The sequence below is a fragment of the Choloepus didactylus genome, chromosome 9, assembly GCF_015220235.1.
Source record: "Choloepus didactylus isolate mChoDid1 chromosome 9, mChoDid1.pri, whole genome shotgun sequence".
Classification (NCBI taxonomy): Eukaryota; Metazoa; Chordata; class Mammalia; order Pilosa; family Megalonychidae; genus Choloepus; species Choloepus didactylus.
The window spans coordinates 134,501,993-134,529,335 of NC_051315.1; the positions used below are offsets into that span (position 1 = coordinate 134,501,993).

General features: G+C 59.4%; 1 protein-coding gene across 33 annotated transcripts in view; it reads left to right on the forward strand.

Annotated features, from left to right (window-relative positions):
* The first annotated feature begins 12,084 nt into the window (after positions 1 to 12,084).
* SNED1 (sushi, nidogen and EGF like domains 1) overlaps positions 12,085 to 27,343 on the forward strand; it is a 105,813-nt gene continuing 90,554 nt past the window's right edge. For all 33 annotated transcript variants that reach the window (XR_005218976.1, XR_005218977.1, XR_005218979.1 and 30 more), the window contains exon 1: positions 12,085 to 12,396. Coding sequence is in view for 24 of the 33 variants with exons in the window: in XM_037850580.1 (XP_037706508.1) it covers positions 12,184 to 12,396 (213 nt within the window). In the remaining 9 variants the exon portion in view is untranslated. The remainder of the gene's footprint in view (positions 12,397 to 27,343) is intronic.

The following is a 27,343-nucleotide window of genomic DNA, read 5'->3' on the forward strand; positions in this document are numbered from 1 at the left end:
CACAGAGAGTCTGCTTCCTTCCGTGCAGCTGCCCTGATGTTTAACCCCCAGCTCAGTCCTCCTGCCCTGTGCTGTGGAGGGGTGGAGAGGGGGCTCTCCCTGGCAATTTGCAGCCTGTGAGAAAGACAGACTCACCATCTGTGACGCTCCCCATGGGGAAGGTGATGCTGAGGCCATAGGCGGTGTTGCTGTGTCTGGAGGTGCCCGGTCTGCAGGGCCTGTGCCTGTATGAGCTCAGCGGACCAGGCCTGCCAGGTGCACAAGGCAAGCCCCCCAGGTGCGGGATTGAGGAACCCCATATGAGGCCTGGAGGAAGGCCAGAAGGGGGTGCTGGGGAGGTAGGGCCTGGAATATGGCCCAGGAGATGTGGCTGCTCCTTGGGACTCCATGGGGACCTCTGCTGGTCTGAGGCAGGTGGGTGACAGGACTGGTTGGTGCTTTTCCTTAAGCACCCACTCTGGCTGCAGATGCTGATGGACCCAGGTAGGAGTGAGGTGGAGCGTCCCAGACCAGGGCAGTGCCCTCCTCCCACCCACCAGCTCTCAAGGGGACTTGAAGCCCTTCCCAGAGGCAGGGATTCCCTCTAAAACCCTTGCACTCCACGTGCTCCCCAGAGGGCAGGCTGGCCTGCCCCCCTTGCCCCTGCCAGGAAGCCACCACATCCTGCTGCAAGGTCTGCCCCTGGGCTCTCTGCAGACAGAGCACAAGACACTGAGATGGAAGGAGGACACAGCAAGGCTGGGGGCCAAGCAGGAGCAGCTGGACAAGTCCCTGAGCAGTCTGCACCGGGAGGTGGACAGAGCCCTGCAGCAGAACCAGCTGCTGCAGTTCAGCTGGGCTGGTCAGGCACTGTGTACCCCCACCCCACTTATCTCTGCACACACAGGGGTCCCAGGGGTCTCCCTTGGGCTCCCAGGCAGAGCTAGAACCAGTCCCAGGGCTCCTCGGGCCCAGCCTGGCTTTCTCTCCAGGCCTCACCCTTCTGTGGGTCACTGACTCCCCAAGGGGCAGTGGGACGGTGAGGGCCTCATGAGTCAGCTCCCAGGTCTGCAGAGAAGCACCTGGGCCAGAGAGGGAGTGGCATGGGGAGGCCAGGGTCACAAGGTCCAAAGGGTGGGCCAGGGTCTGCCCTCCTGTGTGTAGGGCAGTAGGGGGCTTCCCCAAGGCCTAGGGGCCAGAAGGGTCCTGAAAGACCGGTCTGTTCCACTTCTGGGCACTAAGTTGTAGTCTGTGTGACACTGGATCCCCTGGCCTGGCCCAGGGGAAATGAGGTGCCTCTGAGAGAGTCACGGCCCACCCACCCTAATCCAGCCAGAGTCCCAAGAAGGCCCCTGAACCCACGGCCCTGGGCTAAGTGCACAATCAGCTCTCAGGCTGCTGGTGTGTTTGCTGCCCTGTGGGTGGGCACAGAGCACTGAGGGGCCCCTGCCCTCCCCAGGCCCAGATGGCAGAGCTGGAGCAGACCCATGGCCGGCAGCTGCAGGAACTGGCTGCCCAGCACCAGCAGGACCTGGCTGCACAGGCTGAGCAGCTGCGTGGGACCCAGCAGCAGGCCACGCAGACCCTCGAGTCCCGGAAGCAGACCCACCAGTGGCGGGTGAAGGTGCTGGAGGTGCAGGTAGGGCCGTGACCCTGGCGCCCAGGGTGGGGGCAGCAGGAGGGAAGGGGGCATCCTACAGCCACACCCTGCAGTGCGGGACACTGTTATCGAGTTCCGACTTGGCGGGCCTGGGCCAGGGGAACTGATCAGCCCCTAGGAAAGGTAGTGGGGCACGGGTGGTAGCGCCCTCCACGGCCCCCCGGGCCTGAGAAAGTGGAGCCGAATGCAGGCCCCATTTCCTCACCCCAAAGTACAACCGTTGGGGAGGGCTTGCCGGAGAAAACCCTCCCCCCGCCCCGTGCCTTACCCGCACCCTCCACCCTCTTCGTTACCGGAGCAACTCCTGCCCCTTTTCAACAACCTCTGCGCCCTCTCAGAACCAATCCAAGCCTTTAACCCCTACAGCTACCCCGCCCTCTAAACCGCCCGATATAAGCTTGTACTCTCCCCTAATAAACTCTCTTGGCTTCCTCACCCAAAAAGAAACATGTCCCGCCTGTTCCTTCTCGCCGCCCTCCACACCTTGCACGCCACCGCCGGGGACCGGGCCCAGTCCCCCGCCTCGCCCTCGCCTCCGGGAAAGAGCCCCCGCCGCCGGTACCCTCCGAGCAATCCCGAGAGCATAGGATTTAGCAACCGGCCGCCACCCCCCCCCCAGAAGAGTCAACAACGACCGCACTGCAGGGTTTGGGCTCTGCTTGAACTCCTCCAGCAATGGGAAATTCACCCCTGTGCCGGGGATAGGGGGAGACCACCTCCAGGCTGGCGACACTGGCCACCGTATGTCCCTACACAGTGGCACACCACCCTCTCTGCACCCCTGTCCTCTGGGGGGGTGGGGAGCTCGGACCCCAGGCCGGGTCACCAGCCTCCTGTTCCTCCATCAGCTGGCGGGAAAGCGGCGCGGTGAGAATCGTCGCTCCGTCAGGGGTCGCCATGGTGATGTGTCCAGAACGGCCTGACACGCAGCCACTGCTGTCATGGGGGTGGCTCCCCCCGCCCGTCCGTGATTCGGGGAAAGTAGCCGAGCGCGGGGGGCTGAGGGGGGCAGGGGAGCGGGTAGCAGGGCGGGGCTGGGCCGCACGGGTGGACCCTTGGGCAGGTGTGTGGACAAACATGCGCACACCACTACACACTGCACACACATGCATATTCACAATCACACGTGCTGCATAAACACACACATGTGCACAGCACCACACACTGCACACACATGCATATTCATAATCTCATGTGCTACACAAACACACACCACTACACACTGCACACACACGCATATGCACAATCACGTGCTGCACACACGCACACCACTAAACACTGCACACACATGCATATTCACAATCTCACATGCTGCACAAACACACACCACTACACACTGCACACACATGCATATTCACAATCTCACATGCTGCACAAACACACACCACTACATACTGCACACACATGCATATTCGCAATCACACGTGCTGCACACACACGCACACCACTACACACTGCACACACATGCATATGCACAATCACACATGCTGCACACATGCACACCACACACTGCACACACATGCATATTCATAATCTTACTGCTGCACAAACACACACACCACCACACACTGCACACACATGCATATTCACAATCACACGTGCTGCACAAACACACACACCACCACACACTGCACACACATGCATATTCACAATCACACGTGCTGCACAAACACACACACCACCACACACTGCACACACACGCATATGCACAATCATATGTGCCACACAAATACACGCACATGCATACCATCACACACTGCACATACACGCATATTCACAATCACACGTGCCACACACATACACCACCACACACTGCACATACACACATATTCAGAACCACACATGCCACACAAATGCATACACACCACCACACTGCAAACACATGCAAATTAACAAATCACGTGCTGCACAAATGCACAGACATGCTGCACATACACACAACACATAAACACACAAGCCTGGGCTGCTCACACGTACACACAGACATATGCTACACAATGCACGTGGGTACATGCGGGTAGCTGAGCTTGTACCTCGGCTTGCCAGGCCTGGGCCAGGGGACCTGATCACCCCCTGGGGAGGGTAGTAGGTACGGGCGTGAGTGCCCTCTGCAGCCCCCCCGAGCCTGGGGAGCGAGGTCAAGGCAGCTCCCTTTTCCTCACCCAAAATGTCACGGGCAGGGGAGGCTTGCCGGAGGAAACCGCCTTTCTCCCAACCGCCCTTTCCTCACTTCCCTATCTTGCCCACACACTCCCTTGTGCCAAAGCCACCCCTGCCACCGCCAGCGCGCATGCACCGTGGCCAGAACAACCCCCGCCCGCTGCAACGGCTCCTGCGTCCTCTCAGAACCAATCCTAGCCCCTCTTCCTTCAGTATTGCCATTTAAGGCTACTTCACCTCCTTTCCAGCCCTGCCCTTCTTACCAGCCTATATAACCTGTGATCACCCCTGAATAAAGCCTCTTTGGCGCATACTCCTACTGGATGAAGAGTGTCTTGTCCTTATCGCCGCCCTCCACACCTTGCACGCCTCCCGCCGAGGACCCGGCCAAGTCCTCCGCCTCCCCCTCGCCTCCGGGAAAGAGCCCCCGCCGCCGGTACCCTTTAAACAGCCCCGAGAGCTGAGGGCTCAGCTACCGGCCGCCCCTCCCCCCAGAAGCAGTAACCCCGACCGCAGGTACACACCACACACACACGTGTACCAGGGCAGAACCACGGAGCTTAGAGCTGTGAAAACCCCATTTTACAAATGAGGACACCAAGGTCCAGAGAGGTGAAGTGACTTCCCAGTGTCACCCTGAGACGGTGTCCCCTGACCCACAACCACATTTGCTAAATTCACAAGCAAAGGAAGGTTGGCTCCTGTGGAATTCCTGTGCTCTCAAGGCTCGGATGGAAGTGGAGCCATCCCTCATGCGTGTGTCAGTCCGCAGCACCCGTGGGTGGGGGTTCCTGGCAGAGGTGGGACCATGCCCCCCCCCCCCGCCTGGCTGGCTGTCAGTCTGCCTGTCTGCCCGTCTGCGCATCTGCGTGTCTGCGTGTTTGCACGTCTGCCTGTCTGCCCATCTGCCCATCTGTGCGTCTGTGTGTCTGCATGTCTGCCTGTCTGCCCATCTGTGCATCTGCCCGTCTGCCTGACATCTGCTTGCCACCCCTCCTTGGGTGTCGTGGGCTGTGGCCCCAGCCATGCAGCTCTCCTGCCCAGTGCCTGCCAGGGTCCTGTCGCGGGGCCTCCCCCCTGAGCCCGCCCTGTCCGCAGGTGGCCGGCCTGAAGGAGCAGCTGGACCGGGAAGTGGAGCGGCGGCGAGAGGCCCACCCTGGCCAGCCCTTGCAGGCCAGGCAATGAGCCATGGCCCACAGCCTGGGGCCTGGGCTGCCAGGGGCAGCGGGCACAGGGCAGAGGTGCTGGGGGACCTGTGGACCTGACCCATCAGGAGACCTATCAGGGAACCACCCTGGGCAAGCCGCCGTTGCGAGCTCTGCTGGGAGCAGTCAGCTCCCGTGGGTGGGCCTCAGGCCTCGGAGGGGCCACCCACTCCCCAGGTTGCCAGCGTCCACGGCACCCTGTGATTCCACCAACTGCAGGAACATCCCAGAGAGGGTACCTCACCAGCCCAACCCAGGGACCCCAACCTCCAGGCAGCTGGGGCTGCCTCGCAGTCCCCCACCCTGACACCCCCCAGCTGCAGAGAGCAGGGTCTCCGGGGCGTCCTTGAGGCCTGCGCTGGGCCTGGAGCTCGGTGTCCACCGTGGACGGCCAACCTGACCAGCGGCTTCCTCGCCCAGGCTGTCCTCCATGCCCCCAGCGCCGTAAACACGGGGAGACACGAGGAGAACATTTCCACTGACCAAAGCCAAAAACACAATGTCCTGCGAGGCCCGGTCAGCACAGCCCGCCCGGAGGCTGTGGAGCCTTCTGTTTCTCCGGGGACAGCAGGCCAGTCGCGGAGGCAGGTGGCCGAGGGTGACTCAGCCCGAGGACCCATGACGCGGCCACCAGAGGCATCCGAGTGTGAAATCCAGACTTCCAGAACCTCCCACTTTCCCAGCCTGCACACGTTGGGAAAATTCCGGCAGGGACCCCGCCCAGTTGCCACGGAGACCGAGGCGGCCATCCCGGCCGTGGCCTGCCTCCCGTCTTAGCCGGTTACTCATCGCACAGTGGTTCGTTTTCCTCTCCACGCGGCCTCTTGTATTTTGTAAGTGTTGCGTTGCGATATCCGGGGGGCATGGCCCATCCAGTGGATTCCTGGGAGCCTGCCCGGCCCTGGGGAGCCGACCCGGAGCCAGAGGGGCCGGCAGCTCGCAGAGCCCACCCATCACAGTCTGCAGACACCGAGCCTGAGGAACGTTCTGTGGGCCCGACTCATGGCCCCTGCAAATCTGTCTGCTTCAAAATGGCTCCAGGACTTGAAGGAGTGGTCAGCCCCACTTCCCAGCTGAAAATGGTCACAGAGTTGCCTTATGTTGCAAACGGCTAGGAAGAGGTGGGCAGGTAGGTGTCATCCCACCTGCCAGCTCTGTCTAATTGGTGGCGGTGTTGAGAAGGATTCTGAAGTCCAGCCCCAGTTCCGAGGGAAAGCGTGCTGGACCCCTTAGCAACAGCTTCTCTGGGCAAAGGAGAGGTGAGGGGCAGCACCCATGCCCTGACGTGTACCCACCTGGGGGCAGCCAGCTGGGACAAGCAGCAAACCTGGAGAAGGACAGCACATTGGCTCACCACTGAGATGCGGTGCAGGGGGCTCAGGGCCTGGCATTTCATAGACTCCGAAGAAATGCTCAGCAAGCGTCCCTTCCCTCCTTTCTGTCCCTGTCCACGGCTTCCTGTGGCAGATCCGGTGGGAGGGTCGGAAGCCTGAGGGATGGGGGTGAGGCTCCACATTGGGCGTGAGGCCTGGGAGGCGGCCCCTCAGTGCCCAGCCATGCCGCGGGGGCCGCACCGTGTAACTGACGCTGCTGGGTCCAGGAGGGGCTCGGTGAGCCTGTTTCGTGACTGTCTGGAGTTGCAGTGAAAGCCACCCATGAGGTGACAAATGTAGATCTCTGAGCATTCGGGGACCCCCTGGTGATCACTTCCCTGGGGACACACGAAGCATCTGTGAAGTGCTGAGACTTTTATATTTTAACAAATCAGCTTAGGAGACACTATTTTGACTTATTTGATCTAAAATTGTACGCTTAGGAAAAGAAGAGTTTGTTTTTTTAATAGAAATAAATTGACATTTTTTTAAAAATGGAAATAAATTGGCGTTTGTTCAGACACGTCCAGCGGCGAGCGGGTGGGCCGGTGTGTCCGGTTCCCGCCATTGCGGAGAACCTGCCCTGCGCAGGGGGCTTCGCGGGGCTTAGAGGAGTCGTGAGGGACTCTCGCAGCAGCCTCGGGACCCCGACCGTGGAGGGGAGCTGAGCCCCGGTGCCACGTGCTTCCGGGCCACGGCCCCCGCGGTTAGCAGGAGGGCGGGTTGGGGCCCAGGGTGGCCCCACGCTGGCCTCGGCCTCCCCCTTCTGCCCAGGCTGTGCGTGGCAGGGTTGTGGGCCCCAGGCTGCTAGGCAAACACCGTCCCGTGTACCACAGCCTCCCCCGCCAGGGGCAGAGATCAAGGAAGACCACCCTGGGGAGGGGCCTGGTGGGGGCAGCCTGGGGGGGCAGGGCGGGCCAGGGGGCCCCGAAGTCCCAGGCACTCCCCTGAGTCCACGGCCAAGGCACCGTGGATGGCCCCGCAGTGACCCGCCTGCAGCCCCCACTCTCCTGGCGGGGGGCAGGCAGCCCTGCCCGGGGTCCCAGGCACAGGCCTGGGGCCAGCGTCCCTGGCAGGCTCTCTGGGCCTCGGCTTCGGCGTCTGCACGGCGGGCGAGCCACCCCAGAGGGTCCCGGCGGCTCCCACGTGGGGTTTCACACAGGCCGACACCAGGCCCACAGAGCGCCCAGCGCACGATCCTGGGAGACGGCACCCTGGGGAGGCCTGGTCCAGTGTGGCCAGGTGCCTGAGGGGAGCCGCGAGGATGCCTGGCACTTCCGAGGGGTGGCTGAGTCTCGGGGTGCCACCGTGGAGCACCTGCGCCCGCCCCCACCCCGCGGGAGTCGTGACCCCAGAGAGGACACGGAGGCGGCCTTCAGGCTGGTGCCTGTGGGGGCGGACGCCAGGGCCAACCCGTCTGTGTCGGGAGAGCTGGGGCCAGGCTGGTGGGACCCCTCGTGTGGTTTTGGGTGGCCTTAGAGGGCCTCCACAGCTCACCCCTGCCTCTCCCAGCCCCTCCAACAGGTAGAGGGGGCAGCAATCAATCAGGGTCTGGGTGCCAGGAGGACCCCTCCCCCCAATACACACACACACAGACACACACAGGGTGGGGAGGCAGGGGGGGGCCCAGCTCCTGTCTGGGAGAAAACACAAATGCACCCGTGGCGTGGGGAGTCTTGCAGGGGAATTCGGGGTGTCCCATCCAGCCTCTGACCGGGAGGCCCTGGCCAGACCCTCGGGGGCCAGGTCTGAGGGCACCGACCTTGGCAGGCGTCGAAGGGCAGGCCCCACAGCCTGCTGCCCGCGGCAGGGGACGGAAGGGGGGAGGCCCTGGGGAGAGCACCGGAGAAGGGTGGCCGTCCGGGGGACACACAGGCCTGCGACAGACGTGGGCAGGGAGGAGAGGATGAAGGGGTACAGAGGAGGCAGCCCCCCCAAATAACCCGAGCTTCAGGAGGCAAGAGCTCCATGGCGGCCGCGACTTGGGGAGACGTGGGGCTGGGCGGGCCTGGGAAGCCGCCGGGGGGGCTGGGTGCACAGCTTATTCTACAACATTAGTATTTTCAGTAATTGCAGAAAGTTAGTTTACACACAGAGACATATAAAGAGGAAAATAACTTCTGCATCACCCACCCCTGGCGAGCCCCGGAGGTGACGCCTGAGGGTTTCCTCGCCCAGCCCATGTGATTGTGGATGGGGTGACCTGACTGTGCCCCTTGGAAGATTCTTTATCTTCTGGACTTGACACTGTATTGCTAGAATTTTCCCCGTGTCATTAAAAACACCAGGGCATGATTTTATTGGCTGCAGGCCCTTGGACACGGGACCGCGGTTTGCTAATGGCCCCTCTGTGGGGGGCTGGCTCCGCCCGGTGGGGCGGCTGCAGTGGGATCAGGGGGCCGGGGCACCCCCCCTCGGCCCACCTGTAACCCATTTACAGCTGCTGCCTGTAGACTCTTGAACTCAAGGTGTTTCCAATTTCTATTTTCTCTACATAAATCTACAGTGAGCAGCGCAGACGCCAACGTCCAGTACATTTTGTCCACATCCCTGAGCTCCTGTCCCTGGAAGCCGTGGGGGCACTCAGGTGCCCAGGACCACCAGGCCGAGGGTGAGAGCGTGGGGTGGGGGGCTCCAGGGCTCTGGAGGGCGGCCCAGCTCCAAGTGCTACCCTCCCTGCCCTCTCCCCCCAGCAGCTGGGGGTAGGGGTGGGGGTTCCTGAGCAGGGTGTGGGGTCCTGCTACACCTCTAGCAACAGTGGAGGAAAAGAGAGAGCTGGGGGGAGGGGTGCAGCCAGCCGGCAGGGGCCGTCAGCAGCCCCCTGCCCCACGCCCCTGCGGGCCAGGTGCTAGGGGGAGGGACACCCCCACCTTGCCCTGCCTGGGGGCCCCAGACCTGCAGCGGCCGAGGTGGGCTCTGGGGCTCCCAGAAGCAAACTGCACACACACTGGGCCCTAAATTAAAATGTCACCAGCCTGCTGGGAAGGCTCGGGTTTCCTGGCCACGAAATGTGAGCCTCCTTGATAAAACGATTTTGGTTTTGATAAATGTGGACTTTCTGTGCAGAAACAAAGATGCCCTTGAGTCCGGAGGGGAACCTAAAGCAGCACGTTGCTGAAAAGTATTTCCTGATAATATTTTTAGCACCTGAAAAAAAAAAAAAACACACTTTTTTTCTCTTTCTGACTGTGGAGTTTTGGTGTGTTTTTTTATTTTAATGAACTGCAATGCCCAGCAGCATGGGGCCTGAGTTAACCCCCAGCATCCCAGGCCCCCCTGAAAATCAGCTTCTGGAGGGTGGAGCCCGGGCAGGGCCAGCAAGGTGTGGGCCCGAGATCATGGCCTCCTGGGGCCACTGCCCAAGGGTCCTGGCCTGCTGCTGGCCCCACCCAGACCCCCGAATCAGAAGCTGTGTGGGTGAGAGGGGTCTGGGCATCTGACAAAGCCCCCGGTGATCCCACTGCCCGGCCAGGTGGGGACCCCTGCTAGTCCAACTGCTCCCACCGTGCCTGGAGAAACATTCCCTCACTCGGTGCACTTATTGAACACCACTGTGTGCCCAGCCCCGCCTCCCAGAGGCCCCTACGCCAGCTCAGAAAGGGCTTTTCCCAGGGTCCCTGGGGTGTGTGCTGAGGAAGGGTCCGCAGAGGCGGGCAGTGCCAAGGAAGGGCTCTGGGCGCTGAGCAGGGCTGTGCCAGTGGGAGGAAGATGGGGCGGAGGGAGGGGAGATGGGCAGGTGGGAGGTGCTGGACCTGCAGGAGGTGGGCCAGGTGTCGGAGGGGTCAGAGTGGGTCAGAGGGACGGGGGGGCTCTGACGGCCCCCCTTGGTGCCGGCCGGTCCCTGTTTGGGCAGGAAGGCCCCCAAGCTGAGTCTTCTTTAGGGGATAAGTCACGTGTCAGGGTACTTACCCCGAGCCTGGGCTGCTCCCCCTGCCCTTCACCCAAGGAAATAAACGAGGAGAGGGCTTTCCAGCCAGGCCCCCACCTACCACAAAGTGGGGAGAGGGCTTCAGTGTTCACAGGAAAAAAGAAAAGTTGACCAGCACGTCCTCCGGGTTCCCACCTCAAGGCCACCCTGTGGAGGCCGTGTCCTGGCAGCTTCCTGCCCCCCACCCCCTCCCGCCCTTGCCAGCGATGCTCCTTCAGGGGCTCCCCGACCTTTCTGTGGCTCCCCTGGCCCAGAAACATGTGCAAGGGCTTCCCGGACCATGTCTCACCAGCAGCTGAGCCAGGAAGGGGTTAAAGCAAACTCCAGAGGGCTGCGTGTGTGAGTGTGTGAGCTGCAAGTGTGAGCATGTGTGAGTGTGTGTGATTGTCTGCGTTTCCTCCCCAGGTTCCAGCCAAGTGAAGCTGGGGTTCTGTTCCCGGCAAACCCCCTAAAATTAGACGTTGTCTCTGACTTTTTCCCTCCCAGCGATGGGAGGCCACGCTCTCCCTCAGCCTGCATTTTTTGGGACCACGGTGGTCCTGCCGTCCTGGGGTCCTGAAGCCAGGAGGCAGGAGCAGGGCTGGCCCTCCCACAGCTCACTGTGACCTGCGAAGGACCCTTCCCCTCCCCAGCCTCAGTTTACCCTTCTGCAACTCAGAATCACTGTGCCAAACAGGGTGGGATGCGGACAAGGCAAGGAGGCATCAAGGATGCAAAATCCAAGGAGGGGCTCCCTCTCCGGGTCCTGCCCGAGCAGGGTCAGCCCTCAGGGGTGGGGGCCTCCTAGCTCCCCTCCCTGGGGGCCTGGCTGAGGCTGGCCCACCCAGAACTCACTGGATGAAAATGCCCAGCTCGGTACCTCGGTCACCCTGGGTCCCATAGTCCCAGGCAGGGGACTCCTACTTAAAAATAACGTTTAGTGTTCCTTGCCGGGTTGCAAAATAACACAAGCTCACTGAAAGCATTTCAAAAAGTACAGAAAACTGCAACACCAAACAAGAAAACCACCCAGTGGGAGCTGCTATTGCCACAAATGTCTTCTGTCCTGGCTTCTTCTGCTTGTCTTTCTGCTTAGCTTTAAGGGGTGCCCTCTTGTCTCTGTGGGCCCCAGGCTTGGCTTGCAGGATTCTGGAGCAGAGGGGGTGGGGGAGGCTGAGGGCCCCAGGCCCGGGATGCAGAGGTGGTCTAGACACCCAAAGAGCCATGGGTGCAGGGAGGGTCCCGGGGCTGGGAGCAGGGCGGGGACGGACACAGGACAGGGACCCCAATTCAAATTGTGGGTGTGCAGGTGCCCACGCGCCATCTGCGCCTTCCCCCCAGGCCTGAGTGGAGGGCCTCCCGGGGAGTCCCAAGCGCTTCTCCATCAGGAAACCTCCCCAGGCAGTTCTCCTGAGGGCTTCCTGTGGCCGGGCCGGGTGCAAACCCTTGTGCGACCCCTGCAGTGTCGGAAGCCGACGGCAGGGCTTCGCCATCACCACAGAGGCTCCTGGGCCAGCTGCCTCCCGCGGCCCGAAGCCGAGTGTCCCCAGGCTCAAGTGGGGCGCTCAGTCCCATCTGGGGTGCCTCCTTCGGGCTGGGAGGGCCTCGCAACGCCCGGACGAGGGGAGCTCCGGGGCGCGGGGGACGCCGCGGGCGCGCCTCCGCCGGGCCTGGCGCTTTAAGAGCGGCCTCATTTGCATGGCCCCGCCCCGGGCCGCGCCCCGCCCCGCGCGCCGGCCCCGCCGGCTATATAAGCCGCGGCCCGCGGGCCGGCCCCGCCCGGCGCCTGCCTCCGCCGAGCGCCGCCCGAGCGCCCAGCCCAGCGCGCCCGGCCCAGCCCGCCGGGCTCCCTGCGCATCCCCGCCGCGCGCCGCCTCCCGCCCCCGCCGACCGCCGGCGATGCCGCGCGGGGCCGCCTGGGCGCTGCTGGTGGCCGCGGCCCTGGGGCTCGGGGCGCGCGGGGCGCGCGGCGCGGTGGCGCTCGCCGACTTCTACCCGTTCGGCCCGGAGCGCGGCGACGCCGTCACCCCCAAGCAGGACGACGGCGGCTCGGGGCTGCGGCCGCTCTCCGTGCCCTTCCCGTTCTTCGGCGCCAAGCACTCCGGCCTCTACGTGAGTACCGCGAGCCGGGCCGCGCCGGGCTCCCGCCGCCGCCAGCCGCTTGGCACCGCGGCGCCAGGGGTGGCGTGAGGACAGCGCCGGGTCCTCCCCCCCGGCCGCCGAGGCCGGACAGCGGCCCGCGGGCCAGGCGCCCCTGCCCCTGCCCCTGCCCCTGCCCCGCAGGCCCGAGCGCGCCCTGGGAGCGCTCAGTCTCCCCACGCGGATGCCCGCAGCGCCTTCAGTCCCTGGTCCGGTCTGCGACGGTCTCAGCCCCTCCCGGGGCCCTGCCCCGTCTGACACCTGAGCCTGGTGCCAGCGCGTGTGACCTGCCCGGGCGCTCGGGGCACGGCCCGCTCCTCCGCGGACCCCACGGGGCAGGGCCAGTTGCTGGGCTAGCGGGAGGGGCCCAGCCGGCGGTCCTCACTGAGGCGTTTTCCCTCTCCCTGCCCTGCCCTGAGTCTGGGGGCCGGCTCCCGGGGCTCAGACCCAAAATTCGGGACCCAGGCCAGGGACCCAAGAGGGACAAGGCCTGAGTGCTGGTTCTGTTTCCACTGCTCCAAGCTGTGACCTTGGGCCTGTCACTTATGGACCCTGGCGGGGGTGAAATGCTGCTTTTCCTGACCGCGTTACCAGGCAGGCGGTGAATCATGGCTGGAAAACTGTTCTAACAGCATGATGTACCATCACTTCCCATCCTACCACCCCACCACCATCAGCCACCTTCAACACCAGCAGCACTGCCAGCCCCCATCATCTCCACCACCTCCACCACTGACCCCACCACACACCCTGCCTTCAACCCCACCATCAGCATCACCACCTCCACACCCAACGCGGTCATCAGCACCATCACCTCCACCATCAGCACCGCCTCTTTTTACCCCACGGGGAGGCTCAGCTCCCACCACCGCCATCCACATCTTTGTCACTCTTGCCATCCTTCCTCAACCACTGCCCATGAGACCTCCACCACCAGCCCAGCCCCAGACAGTCGCTCCTCTCCGTGGCCACCGGGATCATGTACCCTCCACCATGATCCCTCTGTGACCCAGCAGCTGCGCTTCCCGTGCCTCTGCTGGAAGGCCTCCCCACCTTGGAGATGGGACGGTGGGAGGGACACAGCCCTTCTCTCTGTCCATGCCACCTGCCGAATCCTTTGGGCCAGGACTTGGGGGAAGGGGCCGGGCTGATTGCCGGAAGCGTGGGGTGGGCCAGTAGAGCACTGCTCACCGTCTGTCCCAGCGGGAGGAGGCCCCCGTGTCTTGGGAACCAGAACCCTCCCACCGGTACCTTCCCCCTGGAACACTTTGTCTAAATGTTCCTAAGCATTTGGGCCAGGATCAACTTTCCCACTCAAAGTCACAGGTGAAAATATTGTTAAAGCAGTTGACCCTCTTAGCAGCCTCCCCCAAAACACGTGCTCTTGCCAAAATACCTGGGAGAAGCAGTTCTAAAGTGGAGAGCGCTGCTAGCAAAACAAATGGTTTCATCAGAAACTAACATTCTGGCTGCTAACATAACATATATCTCCGTAAGAATTTTTTCCTGAAACAAAGATATTATTTGAAAAACACTTGCCAGTGTGGACAGAGCCCACCCCACTCCACCTTCTGTTTGCTCAGTAGGAAATAAATGGAATTCTTGGGGGGGCACTGGCTGGGGCTCCCGGCCTGAGATGACTGCGAGGAGGGCAGAGGACACAGACGTCACTGCCAGTTGTAATTGCGGGAGACGGTTGAGTCTAAAAGCAAAATGGGCAGGGAGGAAGGCATTCCTTCTAAAGCGGGGGCTCTGACGTGCTGCCTCCCAGCCCACCCAGGCTGAGAGGACGTTTCCCTGAAAGCCCCTGGCTCTGAGTGTGGCCGGTGCACACAGTCAGCTGACCACGGCGCCAGCCACGTCCAAGTAAACACCGTGTGCAGGCCAGCCCCCTCCCGCTGTAGCCTCTGCCCTCCCCAGCCCCCAGCCCGCTGCATGACAAGGAACAGCCTTGTTGGATGAGTGAATGAATGAGTGAGTGAGTGAGTGAGTGAATTCAGTGCTGACGCTGCCCCGCACATCCCGGCTGGAAATGAGAAGTGCCCCTGAACAAGCTCGGGGCTCACAAGTCTGCGTCAGAAACGGCGCCTGGCCCAGGGCTCCGTCCCCCACCCACAGGGCCCCCGAGTCTAAAATGACACCCTCTGTAGAGGTGGGTTCTCTGGTTAGAAATGCTGCCCGGAGTTAGCTGTAAGGCTCTGCAGAAGGCCCTGCGGGGGGCTCAGGATGGATCCTGGGGCGAGGTTCTGCTCAGGCGGTGCAGTCACTCGGGCGGGCGTGGGGAGAGGCCATGGGGCAGGTCACAGTGGCGGAAGGTCCATCCCTGGTGGAAGCCGAGGGTGCCTGGGCCTCCAGGCCCAGCACCTACCAAGCACGACGTCTTAGGGGCCACAGAGTAAGATCTCCAGGGCGACCTGGGGGGGGGGGCGGTCAGCTCTCAACTGCTGCTCCCTCGACACGGGGGTGTCACCCTGGGGGTGCCTGTGGAGGTGCTGGCTGCCACCCCACAAAGCACCCACGAGTCTGCTGAGGTGGCGGGTACAGTGGCCAGGACACAGGTGGGGGGTCTACAGGGGGTGTCTCCAGGATTGAGCTATTGGGGGGGTGGCCTTGGTATCCCTGGGGTTCCTCTGGCCCCTGCTGGCCCCCCATACCCAGCGACGTGACATTCGTTAACTGGCTGCATTGGGGAAACTCTTTATTCCTGCATGGCTTTTGGAAAACTTTGGGGCAAGTCCGAGAAGTATAGAGCCCTGAGTCGATGCAGGAGGAATTTGGGGGTCACAGGTGGGCAGAGGCCTCAGCAGAGCCCAGCAGGAGGAAGTCGAGGAGAGGAGTGGGAACTTGACCTTGAGCTCTTGCTGGCCGGCACCCTGAGGCGAGGATGGCCCCACACCCAGCCGTGCTCACCCGCATGGCCCTCGCCAACTCCTAGAACACAGCACCCATGGCTCTGGGCTGGTCACTGCACCTCCATGAGCCTCGGTTTCCCCACTGTGCAGCGGAGCTCACCGCACCCACCAGGTCATTCCCACGAGCTCGTGCCTCGCCATCACTGTCACGCTCCAGCCACCAGCTCCAAGTGACCTGGGAAACCTGCCTGACCCCTGAGGACGAGACCCAGGGCGACTAAGCCTGGTCCAGTGCATGTGGGAGCAGAGACACGGGGTAGCAGCTGTCCCTCTACATTCTGCTTTGTTCTGCACTCATAAAACACCCAAGCAAGTGCATGAGCCTTTTGGGAGTCAGGGGACACGGGTGCCCAGGGCTGCAGCGCCTCAGGGACAGACAGGGTCCTGGGCCACTCCTCTCAGGCCACCCTCAAGGCCCCAGGCCAGGCTCAGGGACTGGCCCGGGCTCCGTCCCCTGGCTGTGGGCTGGCCTTCCTCGGGCTCGGCCAGGGTGGGGCTGTGTGCTGGGGGCTCCTGCCGGGAGGAGGAAGGGCAGGAGGACGTGGACTCCAGGAAGGGTGCTGGAGCAGAGGAGCCTGGCAACCTCCCTGGAGGGTGGGGGCCTGGGTCAGTGGTGATCGGCCAGTCTTGCCTCCCAGCAGCCCCAGGAGAGGCGGGGCAGGACAGCCATCCCCTCTACAGATGAGCAAACCGAGGCTCAGAACCGAAGGCTTAGCGAACTCCAGACTCCCTTGTCCAGCTGCCTCCTTGACCTCTCTGTCCCCCATTTAACACCTTCCTGACCTCTGCTGGGTCCCGCTCCCTCTGTCCACCTGTCACTGTGAGCAGTCCCCCGTTCCCCGTGGTTCCAGCCAACGTGGGAGCCCCCTGCACGCCTCCCCACCTCCTCCCCTCATCGGATCCCTCAGCTGGTCCTAGCGGCATCACCTTTGAAATACATCCCGACTCCGACCCCCTCCCAGTGCCACCCCTGCAGGAGCCTGCACGGAGGGGGCTTTGCAGAACATAAGTGGGGTCCTGCATCTCCTCGCGGGAGAGCCAGACCTGCTCCCCTGGCTGTGAGGCCCTGGTGGTCCAGCCGGCAGGCCTGTGCCCCTCACGCATTGCCAGGTCCCTCTGCTCCAGCCACACAGAACAGGCCGCACTCGTCCTTCTGCGCTAGCTGCCCCTGCGGCTGGGAGGCTCTTCCCTCACCCCACCTCCATCCTTGTGTGTCTGATGACAGGTGCCCGACTCCCTCTGCCGCCCCTGAGGCAGGGGACCCGCAGGGCAAAGCCTGTGAGCCGTGGCCGTGTCTCTGGCTCCACATCCTCCTGGTGGGTCAGGCCAGTGGCCACCAGCACACTCTGCACCCCGGGTTTCCCAAAGCAGCCCCACTACCAGGGTGGGTCCTGGAGCCCTGGGGCCTGTGCACTTTGACCTCGGCCCTAGGCCAGCCCCCTCCCGGCTCTGGACTGAGCCATAGTGCAGGCACCACAGCTAGAACGTGGCCATTGGGTGGGGGTCCTCAGAGGGGGAGGCTCTGTACATTCAGCCCATGCTGCAGGTGTGTCTGCTTAAAGGGGAGGCTGCCAGACACAAGGGGCCAGGGGCGAGATGCTGGCATGGAGAGGTGTGTGTGACACGGCTATGTGGATAAAGTAGGCACGAAAGGCCACATGCAGTAGCAGCAATTGTAAATGTGACAGGAAACATTGGTTTGTCACTTATACTGTCCTCTTCCTTCCAAGGTTGGTGAACACTTTCTTGGCTGAGTAAGCTGGAGTGTGGGAGGGAGGGAGGTGGGAGCCCCTGGGCCCGACCAAGTCAGGACATCCCCTGTGACGAAGGAGAGAGACTGTGGTGTGTGTGGAGAGGGGACGAGACCCTGGAGTGGGAATGGGCCCGGGAGTGAGGCTGGCTCTGCCGGGGGCACAAATATGAGAGAAACAGCTTCCCACCATCTCCCCCAGGGAGGCTATGGGGAGAGATGATGTGCATAGTAAGCTGTGAGAAACATGGGCTTGTCCTCTAACTCCCCACAAAATCTTCAGCAGAACCCTCACTGCACCGTGATGATTCTGGCCTTGATTCCCTGTTTGGTAATGCAAAGAAAAGGGTAGCGTTGAATCTGACAGACTCTTCTGTTTAATTGGCACATTTAGACCATTTACATTTAGTGTAATTATCGATCTCCCTGTTTGTTTTCTATTTGTTACACTTGTTCAATATATTTACTTCTCTGGGGTTTTTAAAAATTATTTCATTTTATTTCCACTATTGGCTTATGAGCTATACTTCTTATATTTGTAGTGCTTACTCTAGGTTTACAATACCTTTTTTTAACTGAGCATAGTTTACCTTTAAATAATATCATATCCCTTCAAGTACAATGTAAGATCCTTCCATAGTGTACATCCATTTTCTCCCTTCTGGTTTTTATGCTACTGTTGTTATATACTTTACTTTTATATATGTTATAAAGCCAAATAATACATTGTTAATATTTTTGCTTTAAACAATCGTAATGTAAAAAAGATTTAAAATGAGAAAAAGTCTTGTATATTTATCCACATATTTACCTTGAGTAGATCCAGATTTCCATTAAGTACAATTTCCTTCTGCCTGAAGGAGTTCCTTTAGCATTTATCGGGGTGCAAGCTTGCTAGTATAGATTCTTTCTGTTTTTAATCTGAAAATTTCTTTACCTACCTTTATTTTTGAAAGATATTTTCACTGGGTAGTTATAGAATTCTGGGTGATGAGTTTTCTTCTCTCCAACCCCTGACCTTTCAGCTGTTTAAAGACACTGCTCCATTGTTTTCTGGTTTGCATAGTTCCTAATGAGAAGTCTACTGTAATCATCATCTACTGTTTTCATCATGGTTCCTGTGTATATACTGTCTTTTTTCTCTGACTGCTGTTGAGATTTTTAATCGCTGTTTTTCAGCAATTTCATTATTAGGTGCTTTGGCGTGGTTTTATTCTTCTGCTTGGGGGTCATTGAAATTTATGATTTATGGGTTTATAGTTTTCATGAAGTTTGAATGATTCTCAGCCATTATGTCTTCAAATATTTTTTCTGTTCACCTTTCTCCCCTCCTCTTTCAGTGACTCAAATTGCATGCACATTGAACTGCTTGATATTGTCTTAAAGATCAATGAGGCTTTGTTCATTTTTGTTCAGTCTTTTTTGTGTGTCTTTCATTTGGGATAATTTCTATTGCTATATCTTCAAGTTCGCTGATCTTCTCATTTCAGATACTGTAGTTTTTATTTATGTAAGTTCCAAGTGGATATTTTCTACATCTTCCATTTCTTTTGTCATTATGTTCATGTCTTTTTAATACCCTGAGCATATTTTTAATATTTTAATAGTTGCATTAAAGTTAGTAATTTCAGCATCTAAGTTACACTTGTGGATCTCTTCTTATTGACTGGTTTATCTCATGGTTATGGTTATAGTTTCCTGCTTTTTATGCCTGGTTACTTTTTATTGGATACCAGCCATTGTGATACAAGTTTTCAATTGCTAGATTTTGTTGTTTTCCTTTAAAGAGTATTGGACTTTTTTCTGGCAGAGTTAAGTTACTTGTGTATCAGTTTCATCCTTTCAAGCTATGCTTTTAAGCTTTTTTATGGTAGGTAGGTCCCTAGCAACCTTTACTCTGTGAAAGTGAGATCTTCTGAGAACTGTACTCAGTGTCCCTTTTTTAGCAGGTCTCACTACTCCGGTTGATGGGAATTTGAACCTTCCCAAGCCCCGATGAGCCCAGTGGTGTCTGTGATCATTAGCACATGGCCAGAGACCTGAGGGACCTCCCCTGGAGCCGCAGGTGTGCCCCCCCCCCCCCTGCCCTTCCTGCCCTCTGCAAAAGGAAGAGCTCCGTGAACTCACGGGGGGTGATTTCCAGGATATGTTGTTAGGTTTCAAAAGCAGAGTACAGAAGAATATGCATGGAATGTTACCTTCGTGTAATACAAATTGGTAAATGGGAAAATATACATTTCCCTACTCAGTTTTCCAAAAAGAAACACAGAAACTGAGACTGGTTAAGCACAAAGTGTGAGTGGGAACAGGATGGAAAAGATGATAGGGGCAGGTGAGAGCAATTCTCTGAAGGTATAGATAGTTTGGATTTTGGGTCCTATGTTAATGTTTAACACACTCAAAAAAACTCAAATCAACAAAGGAGGTGTTCCGGTTTGCTAAAGCTGCCATTATGCAAAATACCAGAAATGGATTGGCTTTGACAAACCAGGATTTATTATGAATTTACAGTTCTGTGGCCATAAAAGTTCCAAACTAAGGCATCAACAAGAAGATACCTTCACTGAACAAAGGCCGAAAGTGTCTGGAACACCTCTGTCAGCTGGGAAGGGTCTGCTGGTCCTTTGCTCCTGGGTTGCATTTCAAAACTGTTTTCTCCAAAACATCTCTGGGTTTCTATCTCTCTTAGCTTCTCTCTCTCAGCTCCTGTGTGCCCTTGCTTGTTCACCCAGGGTGTTTCTCTCTAAGCATCTGGGGGGTCCTCTCTTAGCTTCTCTGTGGCAAGCTCTGGACTTTATCTCTTAGCTTAGCATCTTTGAATGTCTGTCTGTCTGCATCTCCAAAAAAAGCCTCTCCAAGCATCCGGGTCTCTGTCGACTCTTAGCTTCTCCCAGGGGCAAACTCTGGATTACATATCTTAGTTTCTCTCCAAAATGTCTCTTTCAGCTTCTCTGAGCTGCTTCTCTTTGTGAGCTCTCTTAAAGGACTCCAGTGATCTAAGTAAGACCCAGCCAGAATGGACGGGGCCACACCCTCATGGAAATGATTTAATCAGAAGTTCTCACGCACAGTTGAGTGGGTCACATCTCCATGGAAACATTCAATCAAAAGGATCCACTCAACAAGATTGGATTAAAAGGCCATGGCTCTTCTGGGGTCCATAACAGCTTCAAGCTGGCACTTTCCACCCCCTGGACCGCAGAAAGACATGTTCTTCCCAAATGCAAAAATACGTTCATTCCATTACAATATAAATAAGTACAAAATCTTATCAAAATCAATTATAGGCATGGTTTGTCCTAAAACAACATTCCCCTCTGGCTGTGAACCTGTGAAACACAGAACAAATTATCTGTTGCCAGTATACAAAGGAGAAACAGTCATAGGATAAACATTCCCATTGCCATAGGAAGAAATTGAAAGAAAAACAGGGTTCACAGGATTGAAATAGTTCTTAAAACCTGCAGGGCAAACTCCATTAGGTTTCAAAGTCTGAGAGTCATTTGTAGAAGAGAGCAGGAATCCCACACTTTCCAAAGGCTTACGCGGCAGCCTTGCTCTTTCCAGACGCTGGGGTGAGTGCTCCAACATACCCACGCATTGGGGAGACCACCTTCTTCTCAGCCCCACCCTCCTCTAGCATCGGGGTGCCACCTGGACTCTGCCTCTCCGGGGCAAAGGCGCTCCCCTCTCCGAACAGTGGGGTGGCAGCCAAGCTCTCCCCGTCTCCACTCAAAGGACCCGGGCTCTTGGGAGATTCTAGGTCTGTGGCAGAAAAAGTGCAAGATGAGCCTGGAAAGTAAGGAAATGCTCAGAGAAGATGCACGTGTCAGAGGACACAGGGGCATCAGAAAGGGCTCCCACTGGCTTATCTGGGACACTGAGTATTCAGATAAATAATGATAGTGACAGATTTTGATCCATTAAATAAGAGAAGAATCCATGTGTTTACACTGATACAAAGTAGATAAGTCATTAAATAGATAAATGGGGAGAAATTGAGTACTGTATCAATGTAAAGTTTTCTGACTTTGGTAATTTTGCATAGTTACCTAAGAGAATTCCATCTTCATAGGTAATTCACACTGAAATATGTGGGGGTCGGGGGGCCTCATATCTGTAAATCTCAAAAGGCTCTGGAAAAATATCTATCTTTCTAGTCATCTGTTTGCCTGTCTGTCTGTCCATCTGTAAGTCTGACATTATGTCAAACCATAAAGTTACCAAAATGGAAGGCACTAGTGAATGCCTCCTGGGGGAACAGCCCATTCGTGCCCCGCTGCGGAGGACCCCAACCCACACCCGGCACCCTGCTGGGAGCGTCCTGCCCGGCCACTGGGACAGCTGGGGCCTTCCCGCTCCTGGTTCTTGGGGACAGTACGAAGCTGGAGCTTCCTGGTGGAAAAGTGACCAGCTCGCCAAACCGTGTCCTCCCAGACTGCTCGCCGTGGACGCTCGCTGTATGCAGTCACCGTTCACTTCTTCACTCGCTCATGCATTCATTCAGAAACCTTATTGCGCTTTGCTCTGCATTTTAGTTTCCGAGGCTGCTGAAGCCAACAACATGAAATGAGGCAGCTTAAACAGTGGGGATTTATTTGCCTACAGTTTTGAGGCTAAAAGAAAGTCCAAATCAAGGTGTCATAAGAGCTATGCTTTCTGGGCTGGCTGCCACCGTCCTTGCTCCTTGGCGCGTCACAGGGCCGGGCACATGGTGGGGTCCCCTGTCTCCCCCGGCTCTTCCGGGTTCTGTCGATTCTGCTTCCTGCCTTCCATCCTCTTCTCTCTGGGCGTCTGAATGTCACTTTCCTATAAAGCACTCAGGAAATAGGATCACCCTAACTGGGCTGGGCCACACCTCAACCGAAGTGGCCCCATCAGAAGGTCCTTCTCCTGGGTCCACACCACAGGAGTGGGTTAAACTGAAGAACATGTTTTTCTGGGGGACACACAGCTTCAAACCTCCACCCTCTGAGTCAAGTAGAAATAGGAATTAGATACAGTAGCAGCCATGCAGTTTGTTTTTAGAATTAAAATAATTTTTGTCAGTTTTGTTCACTGTCTTGTCCGAACTTCCAGAACGTGGCTACATCCTGGAAGGTGCTCACTAAATAGTTGTTGTTCATTTTCCGATTATTAGGGGATATGGCCATAATTCCACCACCCAGAAGTAAGCGCTTGTAACATTTTGGTGAATTTCCTCCTGATCTGTTTTCAAGGATACGTAGGGTTTTACAAAACATACTTGGATTGTCATTGTAGACGGGTTTCTATTCTATTTCTTTCCTGTTATACCATGAACATTTTCCCTTACCTTAAGTCGCTATGAAAACGTGCCTTTTGGTGGCCACATCGTGCTCCGCCCTCCGTCACCACTGTAATGGTTTCCGGCACCCCTGGCTGTTGACTGTGGACGGGCTCGTGTTCCCCTGAGTTGGTGATGCTCTGGGTGCGTCCGTCTTGTCTGCACCCTTCCGATGGCTTCATTCATTCCTTTCCTGAGAGTAACTCCTGGAGGTGGGCTGCCTGGGTGGGAGAGAGGGGCTGCGGCATCTGCACCGTCCTCTCCTGGGTGCGGGTGACCCTCCCCTGGCCTGGCCACCCCAGGGAGGGTTCCCAGCACATGGCACTCACAGGACCACCTGGGGTTGTGGTAGAAATGCAGAGGGTGATTCCCAGGTGGCCCCAGAATCAGCGTTTTAGCTGCACCCAGGGGCTCCTGGAGCCAGTGCACGGCCCGCCTGAGTGCACACCTGTGCCTCTCCTGCAGGCACCCACTCACCCGCTCCCCTGCTCACGGTGGCCCTCCTCCCAGCTCCCATTTTACTGATGAAGGGTGGCCTGGGCCAGCCCCTCCCCAGCAAGCACGAATGAGCTGTTGGGGTGCTGCTTCTGGGCCACTGGCTCCGGCCTGGACAGGGTCTCTTGGGATCCTACCTGCGATGGGGTGCGGGGAGCAGAAGGCCCAAAGACAGGACCCCTGGGGACGCCACTCCTGAGTGTCTAGGATGAGGCCAGCAGGTGGGCTGGGCCCCCCACCCAGGCTTCAGCCTCTACAGGGTCCCCACTTCAGAGATTGCTCCCTCGCTACCTGCAGAGTGCCCCTTTGCAAAGCAGCCAGGCCTTGGTTATTAAGCACCTACTGTGTGCTCTGCTCCCCTGCACTTGGCTTGTTCAGAAGCCACCTCTGAGCTCTGGGGCCAAGTCTAGGCATTGAGGGGCAGGAGGCATCCGGACCCAGGTCCCCGAAGTCACACACTCCCCATGGCGGGCAGCCCAGGACCAGGATTCCGGGAGCTTGGCCAGGGGCTCGTCCAGGGACAGACACAGCCCCTCGGGCCAGGAGCACATTCCTCAGCCGGCACTTCCTGCCACCTGCTCTGGACGGATGTCAGGGGGAGAGGGGTCCCCCGGGCACAGCAGCTTAGAGGCTGGGCTGGGTTCCTGGGCTGGGGCTGGGTCCTCAGGGAGGTGACCACCCCCCAGGAGTGAGGTTGGCGGGCACCCAGGGCGAGGGGCCTCAGTGTGTGTGGAGGGCACGTGCCAGGTCTGCCCCAGGGCCTGTGTCTCTGGCTGTGGGGGCTGCCTGGCTTGGGGTCAGCCTGGGCGTGGCCATGGAGGTGCAGGATAGAAGCCAGGGGGTCACTGACCTGAAGTGTGGGGAGGTCCCCAGGGATGCCCAGGAGGCGTGGCCCAGCCTGGACATGGGGTGGACGTGGGAGGAGGGAGTGGAGGCCCGGGTGACGGGGCCCCTTGGGCAGGGGCGTCTGGGGAGCTGGGCCCTGGCAGCACTGAGGAGGGCACTGCGGGGCCCCTGGCTGAGGTGTGCGGGGTGGGGAGGTGGGGAGGTGGCCCAGCCAGGAGGGGGTGGCAGGAGCTGCGTGGAGAGGGAGAAGCTGAGGACAGCAGGGGAGGACAGGGCAGGGAGCACGAATGGGGAGTGGAGGAGAGCCCAGGGGAGGGAGCACGGACGGAGGGTGCAGCTCGGGAGGCCTGCAGTGAGGAAAGGCTGGTGCTCCGTGCACCGTGCTTTCCGATGGCCTGGGAAGCCCTCCTGCCAACCCCCTGCGCCCCCACCCCACTGGTTGAATCCAGCCCAGAGGCCCCCTCCTCTCTCAAGTCCACCATGGTTCCCATTGGCACAACCTCCCTCCCCTGGAAAGTGGGCATTTGACCCCCTTGGGGACAGTGACTGTTCGACCCCTTCTGCCCCCGTGTGCCGTTCCCCGGGCCCAGCTCCTCCGTGCAGGAACCGGTCCCATGGGCTCAGGTGGCCCTTCCTTCCCCTTCAGCCCCGGAGACCCTGCACCCCCCGCCCACCCCTCCTGCCTGGGTGCGGAGGGGTCCCAGCCACCCAGAGGGCCGCCAGCAGATCAGAGGCGAGCTGCTAAAACGCCTCCGGGGCTTCGCTGTTTTCTTTTTGGGAGAGAAGTTAGTGACCAACCAAAGCCCCTGCCCTTTCCGATCTGACGTTTATAAACGTGGAGCCAGGTCTGCGGAGCTGCAGGGGCGCTGCCTCCCCAGCTCCGGGGCCCCCCGAGGCCGCGTGGGCCCAGGCTCCCCCCGGCACCCCCTCCCTGCCCGCAGCAGCCCTTCTGCCTCCGTCCCCCTGCTGAGGGTGGCCCGGGAGCCCTCTGCCCACCAGCCAGACACAGGCCATTCGCCTTCGGGGGGACGTCGTCTCCCAGAGGCCTCCCTGTTGCATTTCCGCTCCTTGCTGGCTTGAGCCAAGTCGGAAATGCCACCGGCGCAGCCTCCTGTGCCTCCCCGCAGCCCGCAGGAAGGGCCCTGCCAGGCCTGGGGCCTCCGGCCAGACGGCCTCACCGGGCAGTGCCCTCCCTGGCCACGTGCTCTCCCAGCCCCACTCGTGGGCCCCCCCGGGATGAGGGACAGCGCAGTCTCCTCCATGTCCCAAAGCCCCAGGCCCCCAGGAGCAGTCGCCCCCCAAGGCAGTGGCCCAGGGGCTGACCAGAAACCCCCCCAGCTTGCTCAGAGGGGAAGGGGGCACCTCCGTCCCTCCCCCCGCCTCGGGGCTCAGGGCCACAGGGGGGCAGGGCCGGCTTTGACCCGGGCCCCACGGCCTGGGTGCGGGAACAGCGTGGAGGGTTTCGGTGGGCTCGGGCGCTGTGCACAGGGGCTGCCCCCACTGCACCCCATCCGCTGCAGACTCGCCTGGGCAGCCGGGTGGAGTCTCTGCAAGTCTGCAGTGTGGCGTCCATCTGGCCGCCCCGGTGACCTGCAGGAGAGCGGAGGGTGGCACCTGGGGGCCCCGACCGCGGGGTCTGTGGGAAGGGGCCAGGGAGGGGAGCCAGGAAAGAGCCACCTGCCAGTCCTTCCCACTCCACCCAGTCCTGGAGACATCTCCATCCTCCCTCGCTGCTGGGGCAGCCGCTGCCGAGCAGCAGGCGGGTGGGACCCCACGTCTGTGACTCAAGAACGGGGTTGACGCCCACGTCGTCCGTCTAGAGGACGGTGGACGGGGCACCAGGCAGGGGCCGGGCTCTTCCTGCTCCTTGTTCTCTATGTCCTTGTTTTGTGCTTTAAAAATGGTATTTTAAGTGGGAAAAACAATAATAGAATTCACGTTGTGCGGGTAACACCATTTTCCCAGGGCCCTGCGGAGGGGAGGGCCCCCCGCCCCCAGCTTCTTGCTGGGGTGAGTGCCCCCTGCCGCCTGGCCCTGGGGTGAGTGCCCCCTGCCGCCTGGCCCTGGCCTCCCCTCTACCCCCACCACCGGCGCAGGGCCCTCACGGTTGTCGCCTGGGGACGGGGCTGCCGGGGAGGGGGCTGCCGGGGAGCTGCGTGCTCGTCGCCGTGGTCCCTGGCTGGGCAACGGGGCTGCCTCGTTCTGCCTCCTTCCTGGACCCCCGGCTCAGGGCCCACAGCCCCCCGGGGGAGGGCCACAGCGGTCTTGGGTAAGGGCCGGGAGGAGAGCTGGGGTCCCCCACCTCTGCACGCCCCCCGGGACTGGACTCAGCTTCAAAGGCAGAAGGAGCGGAGCTGAGCTGTCCTCCACAGGCGCCTCATGGAGACCGAGGCCGGCCGAGAGGGGGTGTGTGGGGGTGCGGCGGGGGGTCCCACCCTGCAGGGACCCTCAATCAGGGCGCCGTGGCCCTGCCTGACTTCTTACCCCTCACTCGCGTTCCCAGCGCACGTCCAGGAAAGGGCCTGCAGCCCAGATGGACAGAGGCTCCAGGACAGCGGACCCCAGGGCAGTCGCTGCCCTGACCCCCGCCCCGTGAGCCCGCACCCGTCGCCCCTCCTGCTGTTCCCAGCCCTGCACCCCGCACAATGCCATTCCGTTCACTGGTCTGCGAACTGCAGCTCCGTGAAAGCCGCTGCACCGTACTCTCTGCCTCTGTACCCCCCACCCCGTCTTGCTTTGGGGACCATCCCTGTTTCTTGGGGTGCAGTTTGTTCGTTGTCATTGCTCAGTGGACCTCCTTGCGTGAGTGGACGGCGGATTGGGTGTGTTTTGCTGTGGGGACGTCTGGTTTCCGACTGTCGCTAACAACGTGGTTCATGGGAGTCCTTGACCCGTGTCCCAGTGCGTGCCCCGTGCCGAGGAGGGCACCGCAGGGCCGTGGGCTGCGCCGACTCCAGCTTGTAGACCCGGCCCAGCAGCTGGGGGGAAGCAGCCTCTTGCCCCACGTCCCCTCTTCAGGCCGGGCCCGCCCTGCGCGTCCACTTCCCATCTGCGTTTCCTCTTGGCGAAGTGACTCTTCAGGTCTTTCCCTCTTTGCAATTGCGTTTCCGTGTTCTTGTTGGTTTGTAGGGTTCTCGATGATGCGCGGTGCGGGTTGCCGGGGGCGGGGGCAGGACAACGGGGAGCAAATGCACAATGGTTTCTGTGTGGGGACGGGGGAGGGTTTAGAAATGGAGGGTGGTGATGGTGTCACAGCATCGTGAGGGTGGCTGAACCCCGCGTGGCGTGCTTGGCCGCGGGGAGATGGGAAAGGGTGTTGTGTACATGTTTCCACAATTAAAAAAGAAGAGAGTGACTGAAGAGACAGTGACAATTAAATGCATCACAGGATCCTGCATGGGGTCTAGCAGGGGGGAGAAAAGGCTCACAGGGACATTATTGGGGCACGTGAAAGAATTAGAAAATAGAGTGTGAGCTTAATATCAATGTTAAAGTTCTTAAATGTGATAACTGTGCTTAAAGTGGTTACAAAGGTGAAAATCCTCGTTCTTAGGAAATGTACCTGGTGGTATTAAGTGTTCAAGGAGTGTGATGCATGCAGCTTACCCTCAA